The sequence below is a fragment of the Prionailurus bengalensis genome, chromosome F2, assembly GCF_016509475.1.
Source record: "Prionailurus bengalensis isolate Pbe53 chromosome F2, Fcat_Pben_1.1_paternal_pri, whole genome shotgun sequence".
Lineage (NCBI taxonomy): Eukaryota > Metazoa > Chordata > Mammalia > Carnivora > Felidae > Prionailurus > Prionailurus bengalensis.
The window spans coordinates 80635159-80650834 of record NC_057353.1 but is presented as its reverse complement, the minus strand read 5'-3'; the positions used below and the strand labels follow the sequence as shown (position 1 = coordinate 80650834).

General features: G+C 45.7%; 1 protein-coding gene across 25 annotated transcripts in view; it reads left to right on the top strand.

Moving 5' to 3' along the window:
- Window positions 1–15676, top strand: part of PTK2 (protein tyrosine kinase 2) — a 256865-nt gene that overhangs the window by 80703 nt on the left and 160486 nt on the right. For 23 of the 25 annotated variants that reach the window (XM_043601871.1, XM_043601859.1, XM_043601851.1 and 20 more), the window contains one exon: window positions 8303–8529. In XM_043601871.1, the coding sequence (XP_043457806.1) occupies window positions 8303–8529 (227 nt within the window). Of the gene's footprint in view, window positions 1–4415; window positions 4420–8302; window positions 8530–15676 lie in introns of those variants that run through there. The other 2 variants (XM_043601862.1, XM_043601873.1) reach the window with 2 other exon arrangements.

Below are 15676 nucleotides of genomic sequence, written 5' to 3'. Positions count from 1 at the left end.
AGAGAGAGAGAGAGAGAGAGAGAGAGAGAGAATGAATCTTAAGCAGGCTCCATGCTGGCAGCACAGAACCTGGGAGGCTCAATTCCACGAACCCTGAGATCGTGACCTGAGCCGAAATCACGAGTCAGATGCTCAACCAACGGGGCCATGCAGGTGCCCCAGTAACAGATATGTTTAAATAGGTAAAATGTAAGTAAGACTGTATGTAACTCAGCACAAATGGTATTCTTTGTATTTTGCCATTCCTCATTTCCTTAGGATTTTTTTTTAAGTCTCCAAAAATCATTCACCAATTACTTTCCAGGTCTCAATATTAATGATCTTAGAGATTAATTTAAAGTTTATATGAAAAATGAATGTCGAGTATTATCAGAAATATAGTAAAATTTTTACAGTGATACCTCAAATAAAGTAAATGATGTATTTAATTTGCCATATTATCTGAAATTCAGAAAACAATCTTTAAGTTTATTTATTTTGAGAGAGAGAGAAAGCGAGTTTGAGTGGGGGAGGGGTTGAGAGAGAGAGAGAGAGAGAGAGAGAGAGAGAGAGAATCCCAAGCAGGCTCCGTACTGTGAGTGAGGAGCCTGATGTAGGGTGTGAACTCACGAATCATGAGATCATGACCTGAGCTGAAATCAAGAGTTGGATGCTTAACCGACCCAGCCACCCAAGAGCCCCCCAAAACAATTTTTAAATAAAGACATTAGTTGAATTATTATACAGGCAGCCCATGCTTGGCATGGTTCTAGAATGCACAAATATCCATTTCTGTGGCTTAGTTAAATGATACTAATCCTCAATAGAATGGTTCAAATTCAGTTTAACACATATCAACTGTGAGTAAATGTGTAAAGTACAAACTCAGTCTACAGATCACTACATACGTAAGAGATGTGAAGTGTGATCAGTGGCCAGTCACACTACCTCTGTCACAGTCTGTTCGTGACTGGCCACTGTGCGTCTGCTGCTCAGTTTATACACAGCGAAGTGTGTGGTTGCGTTGCCTTCTTCTTTGCTAGTGATAAACCCCTGTGACATTTTATAAAAATGGATCATCAAAGGGAGGAATTGACCAACAAAGATGAAATGAAGAATTGAAACAAGAAGTGGTAACACTGGAAGTGATGTTGTGCTTACATGTGAAGGTGAAGGGCGCCTGGGTGGCTCCGTCGGTTGAGCGTCCGACTTTGGCTCAGGTCACGATCTCATGGTTTGTTAGTTCGAGCCCCGCGTCGGGCTCCGTGCTGACAGCTCAGAGCCTGGAGCCTATTTCCGATTCCGTGTCTCCCTCTCTCTCTCCGCCCCTCCCCTACTCGCGCTCTGTCTCTGTCTCTCAAAACTGAATAACCATTAACAATTTTTTTTAAAAAAGAAAGAAGATGTGAAATCGGTGACTGTGTAGTAAGAATGGGAGAGGCCTTGGTTTGCGTGAAGCCGCCATAGGGACCCGTAGACACAGTTTCATTAACTTGGCCAGTGGATCAGGGAGTTATTTCAACTTTTAAAGCCTGTGTGGGGAGTTTGGATAGGCTGTAATGTGACAAGTGGAGATCGTGCCGATGCAGGAACCCGGCAGCTGGCGGGAAGTGAAGAGTAGCGGGTGTGCAGGTGCAGTGGGGCAGATACGCCGTGCAGACTACTTTGCAGGGTCCCAGCTGAAACAGAATTACAGAAAAAAAATAGACTGTAGGAACGTTGACTTTGCTGTTGATTCAGACTGTCTAGTTAATGTGGTCAAATGGGCTTGGTAAATAGAGGGGGACTTGCTGACGTAAATGAAGAAAACAGTTGTGACAAAAAAGAGCATGGCCCTGAGGGCTTCACCGTAGAGGGGTTTTCGGAGATACACTGAGCGTACCAGGGACGAGATGTTAGATGCTGGCCCAAAACTTAGAAAGGAGTGTGACAGTTTGCCGAGGCAACGGAAAGACTCTTGCTCTGTATCTTCTGTTCTAGAACGAGGTGAAGAAGACGCAGGTGTGGTTCAGACCACGTTTGTCAGGTCATCTTACGGTTCTGCGCCCCTGTGCACAGCGAGAAACCACCTGTACTGACTGTAGTTTGAATCCATGTTCTGTCAGTTACCTGGTGCTGATCATAAGTCATCCCAACACTTAATGTCCTAAAATGACAAGAATTACTTACTTTGTTCCGATCTGCAGTCTGGGCAGGGCTTGACAGGGACAGCTTGTCTCTTTCCCCCAGGTGGTCGCGAGGCTGGCCCAGCTGGGAGTTCACTGTCAGGGGGTCCACTGTCAGGGTGCCGCTGCCTCGCGGCCGGGAAGTTGATGTTGGCTGTCAGCCCGACGCTCAGCTCAGGCTTTGGTTCACGGAGCTCCGTTCTTGGGCCGCTCGCGCTTCTGGATAGCATGGCGGTCCCATTTCATGAACGAGCATCCCAAGAGAACCAAGGGGGCCTAGTTTGCCTCTTAATACCTAGCATAGGATGTTTCTTAGCCTAGTCAGAGGCTCCCCCAGATTTGAGGGGAAGGAAGGAACGGAGACTCCACCTGTTGAAGAGAGATCCAGAGTCACCTTGGAAGAACAGGGTTGGGCATGGGAGGTATCGGTACAGCTACCCTTGGAAAATAGAAGCTGCCACTTACTGATATATATATTTAAGCAATGTTAGCTTCTCTGTTAAGTAAAATCAGTGTAGGAAATTTAGGGTGTTCAGGTTAGGTTTTTTATGAGCGAAGAAACCCAGATCTTGTGTGAAAGAACAAAATTTGGGAGAAGAAAGTTTTTATACCAGTCTAGTTTGTTTAAGGGTTTACTTTAACTAGGATCACCACCAACTTCTTAAAAATTCTCCAGACTTGTTTATGTCTTCACTTTTTTTTAATTTAGTTGTATCGGTTTGCATTCTTTGCAGCTTCTCTCAAGTTCTGGCAAGCTTCTCAAGTTTTATTGAAGGGCCAGCATATTTCAGGTGTAATCAGTTTGCTGTCTTGGTGGGGTCTCACCATGCAAGTTCCCGGGTGAATTCCCGAGTGAGTACCATCTCAGCAAGTCTGGACATGTTTGTTCTTTCTCTTTTGCATGTGCTGTTTTATGGGACGTTTGTATCAGACCGTGGGGGTGGAGGGTGGTGCTCAGAGCGAACTCCAGCGTTTCCTAATACCTTGTTTCCTGACACCCTGACTTGGGATTGTCCTTATTCCTCCAAGAGAAGAAAAAGGTGGGCCCCAGGACTTCTTGAGGTGTCTCCTGTGTTAAAGAGAGCGCTGAGGCTCTGCTGGTCAGCAGCGAGGTCAACACTCCCTTTACAGGAGGCCCTGGACCCCCGTGCGGTGTGCCAGGTCAGAGCCCTCTGATGCCTCAGTGGGGGCACAGCAAAGCATGCACGGCAGGCCAGCGTTGGTGCTGGAATTTCACCATTTACGACAAAATTGGGGTAGAACTTGGTGTAAGCATCTGGCTAGAAGCTTTCATAGTGATTTGGCAGTAGTTTTATGTTTAAAATTTTTTTTAACGTTTATTTGTTATTGAAAGACAGAGACAGAGCGTGAGCAGGGGAGGGGCAGCGGGAGAGGGAGACACAGAATCTGAGGCAGGCTCCAGGCTCCGAGCTGTCAGCACAGAGCCCGACGCGGGGCTTGAACCCACAGACCGCGAGATCATGACCCGAGCCGAAGTCAGACGTTCAACTGACTGAGCCACCCAGGCGCCCCAGTAATTTTATGTTAAGTGACTCTGATGATAGAAATTTTGTGCTTTTGTCTTTTATTTTTAAATTTCATTTTCCTAGAAGTTCCTTCTCATTGCATCTTACGTAAGTATTGATCTGTGACAGGCTGGAAATCGGAACTGGTCCTTTGCCACAGGTGGCCCGAGACTCTTTCACGTGGGTCTGTGCCATGGGCAGCTCATCTCAGTTTGTACAGTTTTTTCATTTCCTCTTCTTTGACAGGTGTTTGGAAAAGATCATTTGTAGCGTGCACAGGGAGCAGCAGATGCCTGTGACCGATTAGCCTTGAAAAGTTCTAGAAGATCGAACTGGCCACAGTTCACAGAGGGCTGTGGTTGCCGAACCCCGCAGGGTGTGCGTCTCTGTGCTGACTTGGTGAAGGGCTTTTTTCATTTAGAGACGCAGAGACCGGCAGCCCCGGCTGTACAGCCTTAGCCGCGGGTGAAAAACAAATACGGGAGCACAGACAACACAGGGAACTGTCAGTTGTGGGAAACAGAATAGTCGGTGTCGCCAAAAGCCTCTCTTGGGACTTCTCATTCCACGGTGGAGACCATCCCTCACGCTGACTAAACCGAAGTCTTGTGACTTTTTGTGGTTTTGTGACCGCCAGAGAGGTGGCCTCGATGCCAAGATCTCAGAATCCTCAAGACCCACAAAAAGACAAACATGAATGCCACCAGTAGGGGAGGTGGGTGGTGGTTAACACAATCTGATACAGAACTGTCTAGAAGAGTCACGGAAGGCTTGATGGTGGAAATATTGCCAATTTGAGACTTCATAGCACAAATAGGATTTTTGACAAATAGATGAAAGAACTAAACTGTAAAACAAAATCACATTCTGTCGTGAAGTGCTTTGCTCAGGTCATAGAGCAATGGTTTCTCTTTTTAAACATGTTCTGGCCGACTCCTTAAGGACTTATGAAGGATTTTGCTATTGATTTGGGGCCATAGGAGTATATTTGTGTAGTAGTGTTTTTGGTGTGGCTTCTTCTCCCTTGACACACTGAGTATTAGGAGTAGTGATTTTCATCGCTAGAATGTCAGCTCTTCTGAGCACTCTGGAGATGTAGTGTTTCCTCCCAGGAATCAGTTGGTACTGTGTTTAGTCATCCTTACTGTCTAGTTTGGGGAGCAAAAGAGATTGCTCTAGCAATCCGAAGTGTAGTTGATTTTGTTGGATCGTCCAGCAACCTTGCTGTATTCATTCATTAATTCCAGTAGTTTCTCTGTATGTTCTTACAGATTTTTTTCACACATAATCATGCAGTCTGTGAATAATGATACTTTTATTCCTTGCTTCTCACCCGGTGTTTAACTTCCCTTTTCACCCATGGAACCTGGCTAATAGGACTTCCAGAATGATGTCAGTCAGAAGCGGTGTGGTGGGCGTCCATGGCCTTACTCTATTTGTGGAGGCCCGGCAGGGGGCTCTTTCCCGCCAGTATTTCATTTTTTAGTGCAGATACTCTCCATCAGATCAAGGAAGTTTCTTTCTTTTCTTACTTTGCTAAGAGTTTTTATCATGAGTGGTTGGTAAACTTTCCAGATGTTTTTTTTTGCATATGTTAAGACAACTATGGTTCTTCTCATTTCTGAAATATGATGAATTAATTGATTGCCTTTTTAAAAAATTAAGACCGTTTTTTAAGAGCAGTTTTAGGTTTATGACAGAATCGAGGGGAAGGTACAGAGAGTTCCCGTGTGCCCCCTGCCCTGGTACATGCATAGCTTCCCACGTTACCAGCATCCCCCTGTACCCCCAGAGTGGTACATGTGTTACCACTGTGGACAAGCCTACACGGACACATCAGGATCACCCAGAGTCCATAGTTTACCTTAGGGTTTCCTCTTGGTGGTGTAATGATGTGAGTTTGGACAGGTGTGTCATGACAGGTATCGGTCACTATCCAGTCATACTCTTCTCCCTGCCCTGAAAATTGTCTGTGTTCTGCCTGTTCATCCCTGTCCCCGCCCCCCCCCCCCCCCCCCGGCTCTGCATCCACTGACCATTTTACTGTCTCTGTGGTTGGCATGTAGTTGGAATCGTACAGTATGATCGGCTTCTGTCACTGGTAATATGCATTTAAGGTCCCTCCAAGTCTTTTCATGGTTTGGTAGCTCACTTCTCTTTAGCCCTGAATAACACTCCATTGTCTGGCTGGACCACAGATTGTCTGTCCGCTTCCAGCTTTTGCTGTTGTTAACAATGAATATTAAGCCACCTTTGTATCCCTTTAATGAATCCCTTTTGGTCATAATATGCTATGTTTAAATATGGAATGCTTAAATTTGCTAATATTGTGGTAAGATTTTTGCACCTGTGTTTATAAGTGAGACTGAGTTGTGCCCATTCCCTTATTGTCCTTGTCTGGTTTTCTATCATTGTTTTGCTGGTCTCATAAAATAGCTTGGGATATGTTCCCTATTTGTTCAGTGGAAGAAGTTGTGTAAGATTAATATTCTTCCTTAACTTGTTGGAAGAATTCAAATATTCCTTTGTGGGAAGAATTTTAATCACAGGTTGACCATTTTTAACGGAATAGGTCTATTTAGACTTTGTATTTCTGTTTTGGGTTTTGTACCGCAGCACTTTCCACGGCTTGAGCTGCACTTTGCAAAGAGCTGTGTGTGTGTCTCCACTCTCGTATTCCATGGCGTGAAGTCGTTCACGGTACTCTCTTCCTAATATCTCGTACTGTGTTATTACCTCTTACTCTCGACCTTCTCCTTCTGTTGTGCTTCATCATCAGTATTGTTAGTTTTCTCCTTCTCTCCTTCCCTTGATCAGGCTTGTTGGATGCTGTCAGTTGCGTTATTTATTTATTTATTTATTTTCAAAACAACCTTGATTTTGTTTGACTTCTAAATTGTATTGTGAGATATGGATTTAGATACTTAATTTCCAGTCTTCATTTCTGATATATGCATTTAAAAGTATAGGTTTTAGGGATGCCTGAGTGGCTCAATTGGTAAAGCATGTGACTCTTGATCTCAGGGTTGTGAGTTCAAGCCCCATGTTGGGTGTAGAGATTACTTAAAAATAAAACTCTTAAAAAGAAAAGAAAAAGCATAGATTTTAATCTAAGCACAGCTCTGTCTACATGTTGTGTTGATCTTTCTTTTAATTGTAGCCTCGAATTCAAAATACTTTGAGTTCCTCTTTGGCTAATGGGTTACTTGAAATACATTGCTTCATTTCCAGTCAGTCGGGGATTTTATAGTTATTTTGTTGTTGTCGAGCTTAATGCTAGCCACGGAATATACTCTGAATAATTTAGTCCTTTGGTATTTCTTGAACCTTACTCTTTCACCTGGCTTGGGGTCAGTTTTAGAGAATGCCTCACGTGCGTATTTAGTGGGTACTCCCCGTGCAGAGGTGAACTGTGCCGGGGCGTAGTGCTTTCTGCTGGTTAGACTGACGTTACTGGTCACGCTGGTCATGTCCTCTGTACCGGACCGAGGTTGGGAGGGGATAACCGGCTGGACTCCTGGCCCCTGCTGCCGACCTTCAGCTTCGCTCAGCTGCTGCCGGCTCTCTCTGGGCTTAGTTTCGGGACTGGTGACTGTCTTAGGGGACAACTAGCAAAGTGTGTGACTCAGTTCTCCACTCTGTCCTGCTCACCAGAGTCCTGGGGGCCCCGTGCTCATAACTGGGTCTCTCACTGTCAAAAGCCCGGCTGGTTTCTCCCATCCGTGGCTCTTTGTTGATCTTCACGCTCTTGAAGGCCCAGAATTGGCATATGCCCTTTGATAAGTCATCTCTTCATGTCTCCATCTGTGTCCCCTGCTGTCCTGGTTGCCTCACGGTGTCTCAGACTCCCAGCTATTGTTTGGGCTGGTTTTTAATGTGACTTATCTGAGTTTTCTCAGTGGGAGTGTCAGTCTTGGCCAAGCTATTCCCTCACATTCAAATGGAAGTCCTCCTGTCACACCAGCAGACATTTATTTGTTTACTTTCTGGTTTAGTTTTGTTCTCAGTTGTGACCTGTCTGACTCTCCTGCTGAGGGACTGGCTAACACGGGACAACCTGGCTTTGACCGAGGGGTTTTCATCACCAGTGCCTAGTACATGTAGTGACTTCTTGTTGAATTTTTATCGTGTGAAGAAAGAACTTGTATCTCATGTAAAAGGTTTCAAAAGTAGGCAGTAAAATTAACATATTTGGCTTTCTTATGAGATTTCCCCACAGATTTAAAGGCTGTGATTTTAAAAAGATGATACATTTACAAACGTGTTATCTGTAAACAGGGTAACTTAACCGTTATAGGTAGAAACTTAACCTGTTTATAGATAACACAGTGAATTTTTGACAGAGCTGAACTAGGACCCCTGGCCTTTTAATCTGTTAATACAAATTTAACAGATATTTATTCTGCCACTGTGAATTAGGTAGTGCCCTGGGTGTGGGCGAATACAATGATTATTTTGGTAGACCAGGCCTCCGTTCTCCTGATGCTCACCTCGGGCATATAACACACCACAGGGGAAGAACGGAGAACGGTGTTGTTAATGTAAGGATCAGCATATCACGTTTTCATTGATTTTAACCACATTTTAATAGGTCTCAAGAATTGTACACTGATGATTCTTTTTCTCTTGCAGATTATGACAGATACATAGCACCAAGCAAAATAATGGCAGCTGCTTACCTTGACCCAAACTTGAATCACACCCCGAATTCAAGTACCAAGACCCATCTGGGTACCGGAGTGGAACGTTCCCCCGGGGCAATGGAGCGAGTGTTGAAGGTCTTTCATTATTTTGAGAACAGCAGTGAGCCAGCCACTTGGGCCAGTATTATCAGGCACGGAGATGCTACTGATGTCAGGGTAAGTGTGTCTTCCTAGAACACATCTTCCGTGTAAATGGCAGGTTAGATAGGCACAGACATTAACAGCACATACCAAAAAAAAAAGATAATTTTTTTTCTCACAGTACAGAGATGTTACCTTTTTCTTTATAATATTTATGCAGTTAATATGTGACCAGAGTTTTAATTGTAAAATTTCGTAGGAACATAATAACTGAACCATATATTATTCATATAATGCCATTGACGTGGCATTTTTCTCTATTTTTTTTTTCTTAACTCGTCAGGATATAAGAGAACAAAGCAATGAAAATAAACTCTAATACTTAGGAAATAAATTATTTCCTAGAAGGTGAATCTTGAAGGTATCTGCATGACTCAAAATAGGATAGACTCTTCGAAAACTGATAGGTTCTACAGACCGGACCCTTGTCACAGCTCTGGGATCGAAAGGGCCCCTGCTTGTACAGCTTACGTCCTACTGGGGAGACACCCAGTTGCTGTCCCGTGCAGGGTTGCTGTCCCGTGCAGGGTGCACTTCCCAGGGCTCCTAGTGGCGAGGAAGCCTGTGTGTAGCTGAGCGTAGGAGGTAGCGTGGGCGTCAATGAGCAGAGCACCGTGGGCGAGAACAGGGAGAGGTGCCTTCGGAGGCAAAGGGTGCCGACTGGGAGGACCGAGAGGGTAGCACTGTGATTGCAGAACACTGAGTCCAGGACGTCGATTTTCAGGAAGTGCTCGCTTGGGCCAAGTGTTACAGAAACCTTCTCCTCCTTCCTTCCCCTCAACTTACTCCCTGTCCGTCGTTCAGGGGGACGGTGTCCAGGGCCAGGATGAACAGATAGATCTTTTTTCTCCCCTATCTTTTCGTAATAATGAAGCCAATTAATTTTCTACTCTTTCACTTATACGCATGAACTGTTTTTAAGCAAGTTAAAGGAATTGGTAGAATTTAGATTTAAGGGTATAGTACTACATTTGAATTCTCTGTAATTTTCTGTTACCTCTGTAACATTGCAATACTGACTATTCAAATGGACTAATTATTCAGAGGAGAAGAATTCGTTCAGTATTTAAATATGTATTAACATCTATTCATGTGCGATAATTGAAATAAAATAGTCTCTTGTTACAAACTTCTTACGAAGCCTGATGGCTTTTTCTAGTTTTCCTATAGTTTTGTTTTACATTTAAGCTTGTAAACACAGTCACTTGGTAGGAAGTCTGGCAGCCAGTGTTCTACCTTAATAGCACTATTCATACTGGAGAGAAAGCATACAATGTATGCTCGTGTAACTTTTATGAGAAGGCTCTTAGTAGGTGTTCTAGTCTTTGTGAATTTCAGTTATGGTGAATGAGGACATTTCTTAAAGCATTCTCTCAGCCTTATTAGTAAACTTCACAGCATTTGTACAGGAGGGGAGCCTTTCAGAGATGTGAATTTGACCAGACATTTAGCAATTGTTCAAGATTGGTTATATCTGAAAATGCACCTCAGAAGGGCTCCGTGACAGAGGTATTTTAGTATCAAATGTACTGCACACAAGAGGATTAAGATCAAGGAGAGAACCAGTGATCGCTGGGCACATGTCAAGCCTTTAGCCAATGTTACAGATTTACCAGACATCAAAATGTTTATATTGTGAAGAAAAATTTAAACCAGATTCACATACCTGAGTTATGAGAACATATTTGTTGAACTTCTATGAAGATCAGTGCAGGCAAATCCATGTGGCTGAAAACCAGGTTGTTTTATTTCTTAGTAGGTGATAAATGTTTTGAAATTTAATGACTCTCATTAGTTGATGATTTTCAACTTGAGGCGAAGAAATCTCAATTGGCATTGGTTCACTGCAGCTTTTCCTGTGATGGAAGGCGGCTGTTATTCACAACCCGCTTTTATTTAAGGCGGTAACGATTGAAAATGCAGAGTTATTAGTTGATTGGTGGATTTGCACAAGTGAAGAACATAGTCCTGCGGAACGTGCCTGTGGCATCTTCCTCCCCGAGAAGCACCAGACGGAGGGCCGTTATAAAGGGACCGGCATATATTGCTAGGCAGGAGCGCAGTGCAAGGAACGTGGCGGCATTTGAAGCCTGATGACCTAACAACAGAAATGGGGTGGGGGCATGAGTTAAGAGTGGAAGTGTAGGCACTTGGCAGAAGCAAACAGACCATTTAATAATGGTAGCAAAGAGGAAGCCAGACCATCCGTTTTCTGAAAAGACACAGCTCACTGTGGTCCGAAGTAACCGAATAATTAGCCTCAGACCCTCTGTTGCTGCACTGCCTGATACACTAGACGTCTACAGCAATTGAACACTTGAATGTAGCTAGTCTGAGCTGATGTTCTGGAAGTAGAAACTGCAAGATTTCAAAGATTGAGTGTGAAAAAAGAATGTAAAGTATCATCAGTAATCTGTTCTGACTGCCTGTTGAAAGGATAATGTTCTTGACCCAGTAGGTTCAATAAAATACAAATAGTAAAATTGCAACAACCCATCTCTTTTACCTTTTTTTAAACATTGAAAAATAACTTAGGGAGCTTGCATTGTATTTCTGCTAGATGGTTGTGCTCTGTAGGAAGTGATTATCAGACAGACTGCTTGACTCAGAAGAACACCACCTTTGGAGGAGTTGAAAGGTTTATTTTTACCAGGAAAATCCTGGATTCTTATCATAAGTCATTATTTCTCATGCTGCAGTTAATACATTTTACCCCTTTTACATGTATGTGCTAATTACACTTTAATTAGTTTACATGTTTGGTTGTTGACAGGACCCGTAGGAGCCCATCAAGTTATAGGCAGAGTACAGAGCAGCAACAGTAGAGGCTCCTTTTTGGAGGCACTTGCAGGCCTCGGGGGCAGGCCTCGGGGCCTGGGACACAACCAGGCCGTCCCCAGCCCCTGTGGCAGCACCTGAGTGTGAGGAGGCCAGAGCCTCCTTGTGGGGAGTCTGTGAGACGGGCGTGTGGGCGCGCTCTGTCTGCATCATCAGCCTCAGGCACCACCAAAGTCAAGTGCCAGTCATAGCCCAGTCACGGTCACCGAACGGTGCTGGCAGGCTGATGCATCCCGCCCCTGCATAACCAGCAGCCCACGGGGGCAGACGTCGCTTACATTGGCTGTAGTTGGGGCTCTGTGCCAAGAGCTTGTTCCAGGCGACTCTGGAGCTCAGTGTGGGGTCAGCCCAGAAGAGTCAAGGTTAATCCATGCTGGCCTGTATTGAATAAGATTGGTCATCTAGAAACATTGTAGTGGTATGTCAGGGTGATAAGGGTGTGTAGAAAATTCCATATCCTACCAGAGGAGTCCCCTACTTGGAGAAAAGAAGGACACTTAACGGACTTTTCATCAGCAATGCTGGATGCAGGACGGCACTGGAACAGCATCTTCTGAGGGCGCAGGGAGGGGACTCGTACCTCGGAAGTTTTCCAGACCAAGCACCGATCATGAAGACGTGGAATGAAGGGAGGGTTGATACCACAGGCTGTCTTTGAGGAGACAGTCGGGAGACATAACGGGGCACGAAGACCCGTGAACCCAGGAAAAAGCGCTGTAGGGACGTGGGCGGCGGCCTGCACGCCGCCCCCTTGCTCCTCCCCTGCGTTTTCATGGTCTCTTCAGGCCTTGACCAGGGTTTAACCAGCTCTGCCTTTCCCACCCCCGTGCCCCGTTCTGACTGCTCTCCCTCTGACCTTAGGACCTAAGTGCCACCCGGCTGCGTGTGCCCCTGTCCTCCATCTTCACGCTTCTGACGCCAAGAGAACCATCCATGAGTCCGTCTAGGGGCTCCCCTTCCTTCAGTGACTTGGTCCCTTGGAATCATCTGTTATTCCTCCTTTGCTTACACCTGACATCCAGAATGTCAGCTACTTCTGTCCACACGTTTTCCCAAATACACCCAGGATCCGCCCAGTTCCTATGGCGTCTACTGCACATCTTCTTGGAGCCACCACTGTTTCCATGTGCGTCGCCACGTGGCCTCCCGACACCCCGCCGTCCCCTGGGGCCCCCTCAGTCTGTTCATGAGCCAGCAGCCAGGTGATCCCATTGAAATGAAAGCCACAGCACGTCAGTCCTGCACGGAACCTTCCCTGGGCTTCCTGTCTCATTTAGGGTGAACGTTCAGGTCCTTTAAAAGCCTCTAACTCTTCCCTCTCCCTGTTCTGCCCCATGGCCTTCTGTCCTCCGGCTCATTCCCTTTGACTTTCTGCTTCCCGGACTGTTTCTCTAACAGGCCTATCTTCTAATCAGTAATTTGCTCAAAACCTCCAGCAGCTCCCCATCTCTCTCAGAGGAAGGCCAGATTCCTTCAGTGTAGGCCGTACAAGGGCCTACGGGATCTGGCTCCTTGTTACCCGTTCTTACCTTACTTCCAGTGATTGTCCTCACTCCGTCTCCCAGCTCAAGAATGCTCCCTCTCCTCCACCTTTTCCATTGCCCGTCACCCTATTTTGTTGTTTTCTTCACATGCTTTCTCCTTACTGAGATTGTCTTGTTTCTTGATTTGTTTGCTCTCCTATTCTCTGTTTTCTTCCCCTAGACTGTAAGCCCGGGGTCTTACTGCTCCGTGGTCTCATCACCTGTGTCTTCAGCAGGGCCTAGTGGGCACACAGCATGTACTTGATGGATTCCTTTTTGAATGACTACATGAAATCCTAGGTGAAATGGAGTACTTGTGACAGAAATAAAGTTAGGAAAACTGGTGGCAGGAGTAGAAAGTAGTGGACCAATAACCATGAAAGAAACTGAGAGATTACACCCATCCAAAACCATACCTAGCCTTACTGATACTTCTAGCAAACCTTCATTCCTACCTTATTACTATTTTCTCTAAATCACAGGGCCTGCAACAATGCATTTTGTACCCAGACACCAAATCTAGGCAAGTACAGATTAAGTAGCGGCTGAGTTGTTGGACAATATTGTTGTTATGTGCAGAGTGTCTTAAAGTTTACTAAAGGGCTCGGTGCACTTTTCTAGCTACCTGGCACACTCTGAGGTCCCAGTACTCGTCCTGAGCCACTCAGTTACCTGAATCTGCAAGAGTAAACAAACGCAATAAACTCAGTCCTGTACTTTGCTAAATGCGGAATATCCTTGGTTGGAGTAGGACTAATTATTGTAACCACACTGGTAGTGGGAAGAATAACGGTAGAAAGAAATATTCTGATCAATTTTTTTTAACATTTCTTTATTTTTGAGAGAGAGAAAGAGAGAGACAGAGCCTGAGTGGGGGAGGGGCAGAGAGAGAGGGAGACACAGAATCAGAAGCAGGCTCCAGGCTCCGAGCTGTCAGCACAGAGCCCGACGCGGGGCTCGAACTCACGGACCGCGAGATCGTGACCTGAGCCGAAGTCGGATGCCCGACCGACTGAGCCACCCAGGCGCCCCCATTCTGATCAATTTAAAATCAGCTTTCTGATCGGAGTGGAAAGCACAGGGACAGTTTGGGATTCTGTGAGTTGGCAGCAGTTACGAGCTCTGTGAGCCACTGCGCTGTGCTCAGAACTCCAGCGGCTGTGGGGAAGGCGCCCTGTAGGCCGTCTTCCCTGAGCTCAGCCACAGATGGTTGCCGGAAGGGCTCTGTGTGCAGTAGTCCTGTGGTCTCCAGTGTTTATTGTCAAGTGTCGTCACTGATGCTTCGTGTGTGTCTCAAATGTCAACTTTCTCTGATAGAGGATCAGGTGAATATGTATTTAAAACGTGAACATTTCTTTAATGGAATAGTCTCATCTAGGAAGAAACTAGAAAGAAAAACCATAAGAAAGAAACAGAGTTGGAAGCAACGTAAAGAAGAGTGTGAGACGGCAAGAGCACGAGAAAGAATTCTCTGTCATGGAACCTTAGAGATGGTGATTGTTGTGGGCAGAATAATAGCCCCAAAAGGTATCCATGTCCTAATCCCCAGAACCTGGGCATATGGGACCTTCCATGGCAGAATGGACTTGGAAGATGTGACCCACACTAAGGACCTTGAGATGGGGAGATGATGAGCTGCAGACCTTTTTTGGCTGTGGTCAGAGGGAGGGGGCTGCAGTAAAAGGGTCGGACGCAACGCTGCTGGCTTTGAACATGCACAGAGGGGCCTCTAGCAGCTGGACAAGGCCAGCCTGGAGCTTCCAGAAAGCAGTGCATCCCTGCTGACACCTTGATTTTAGCCCAGGGATTCCCATTTCGGACTTAGGATTTTACAGAACTGGGAAGCTAGCATTTGTGCTATCTTAAGCTCGGAAGTTTGTGGTTGTTGTTATGGCCGTAGTAGGGAACAGATGGACACAGGTGTGCTTTGTCTCAGGGGACTTTGGGGCCGACTTCTGGGTGAGCGCTGAACCGACAGGAGGAAGGTAGTGCTGTTGGAGAGCAGGATTCGGATCTCCGCACCTTGTTTGCCGTAACTGAATGACAGTGAGGCTCCTCCCATGCAGGTGGGATCAGAGGACAGAGCACAGAGAACAGTTGGTTTCCTTGAGGTAAAGAGCATCTGAAAGAGAGACACAGAAAAATAACCGCATCGTAACAAACAAATCAGCAGTGATGATTGCACTTGGTGACTCCTGGCAGGAAGTGAAGAGAGGTGCGCTGGTAAGAACAGTGTGTGTGGCTTTAGATCTCTCCTCTCGTGATAGAGGTCTTGCAAAGGACAGTGGGGAGACAGCTAGACATGGAGCCAGTTCCCCGCACACTGGACAGGCCACTGTCATGCGTGTGTCCAGCACCTCCTTCCTAGACTACGGCTTTGGAGGCAAGGGTTCTGTCGTATCCATCATTGTAGTGCTGCTGCCGTGCGGACTAGGTGCACACATGCTCACTGATCCAGGGAGGGAACGAACATTCATGAGCGAATGAACACGAAGGAAAGGTCTGCAGGACTTCTTTTGACCAGTGGAAAGGTCATTGCTTCTTTCCGGAACACTGTCCAAAAGATAGGTAAGTGACCAAGTTGAACCCGGCAAAATCGTAAAAAGAACTTTTAGAAACGAAACCACAGACTCATCTCACTAGTGTGTAATCAAGGACAACAGTGAAATGTCCCCCACCTTTTGTGGTCCATCACACTGATAAACATTCAAGATTGATTTCATCCAGCATCGGCATGAGGTGAAGGACAGTCTCTAATGTTATGTGCCAAGTATAATTGATACAGTTTCACTGGTTGACAG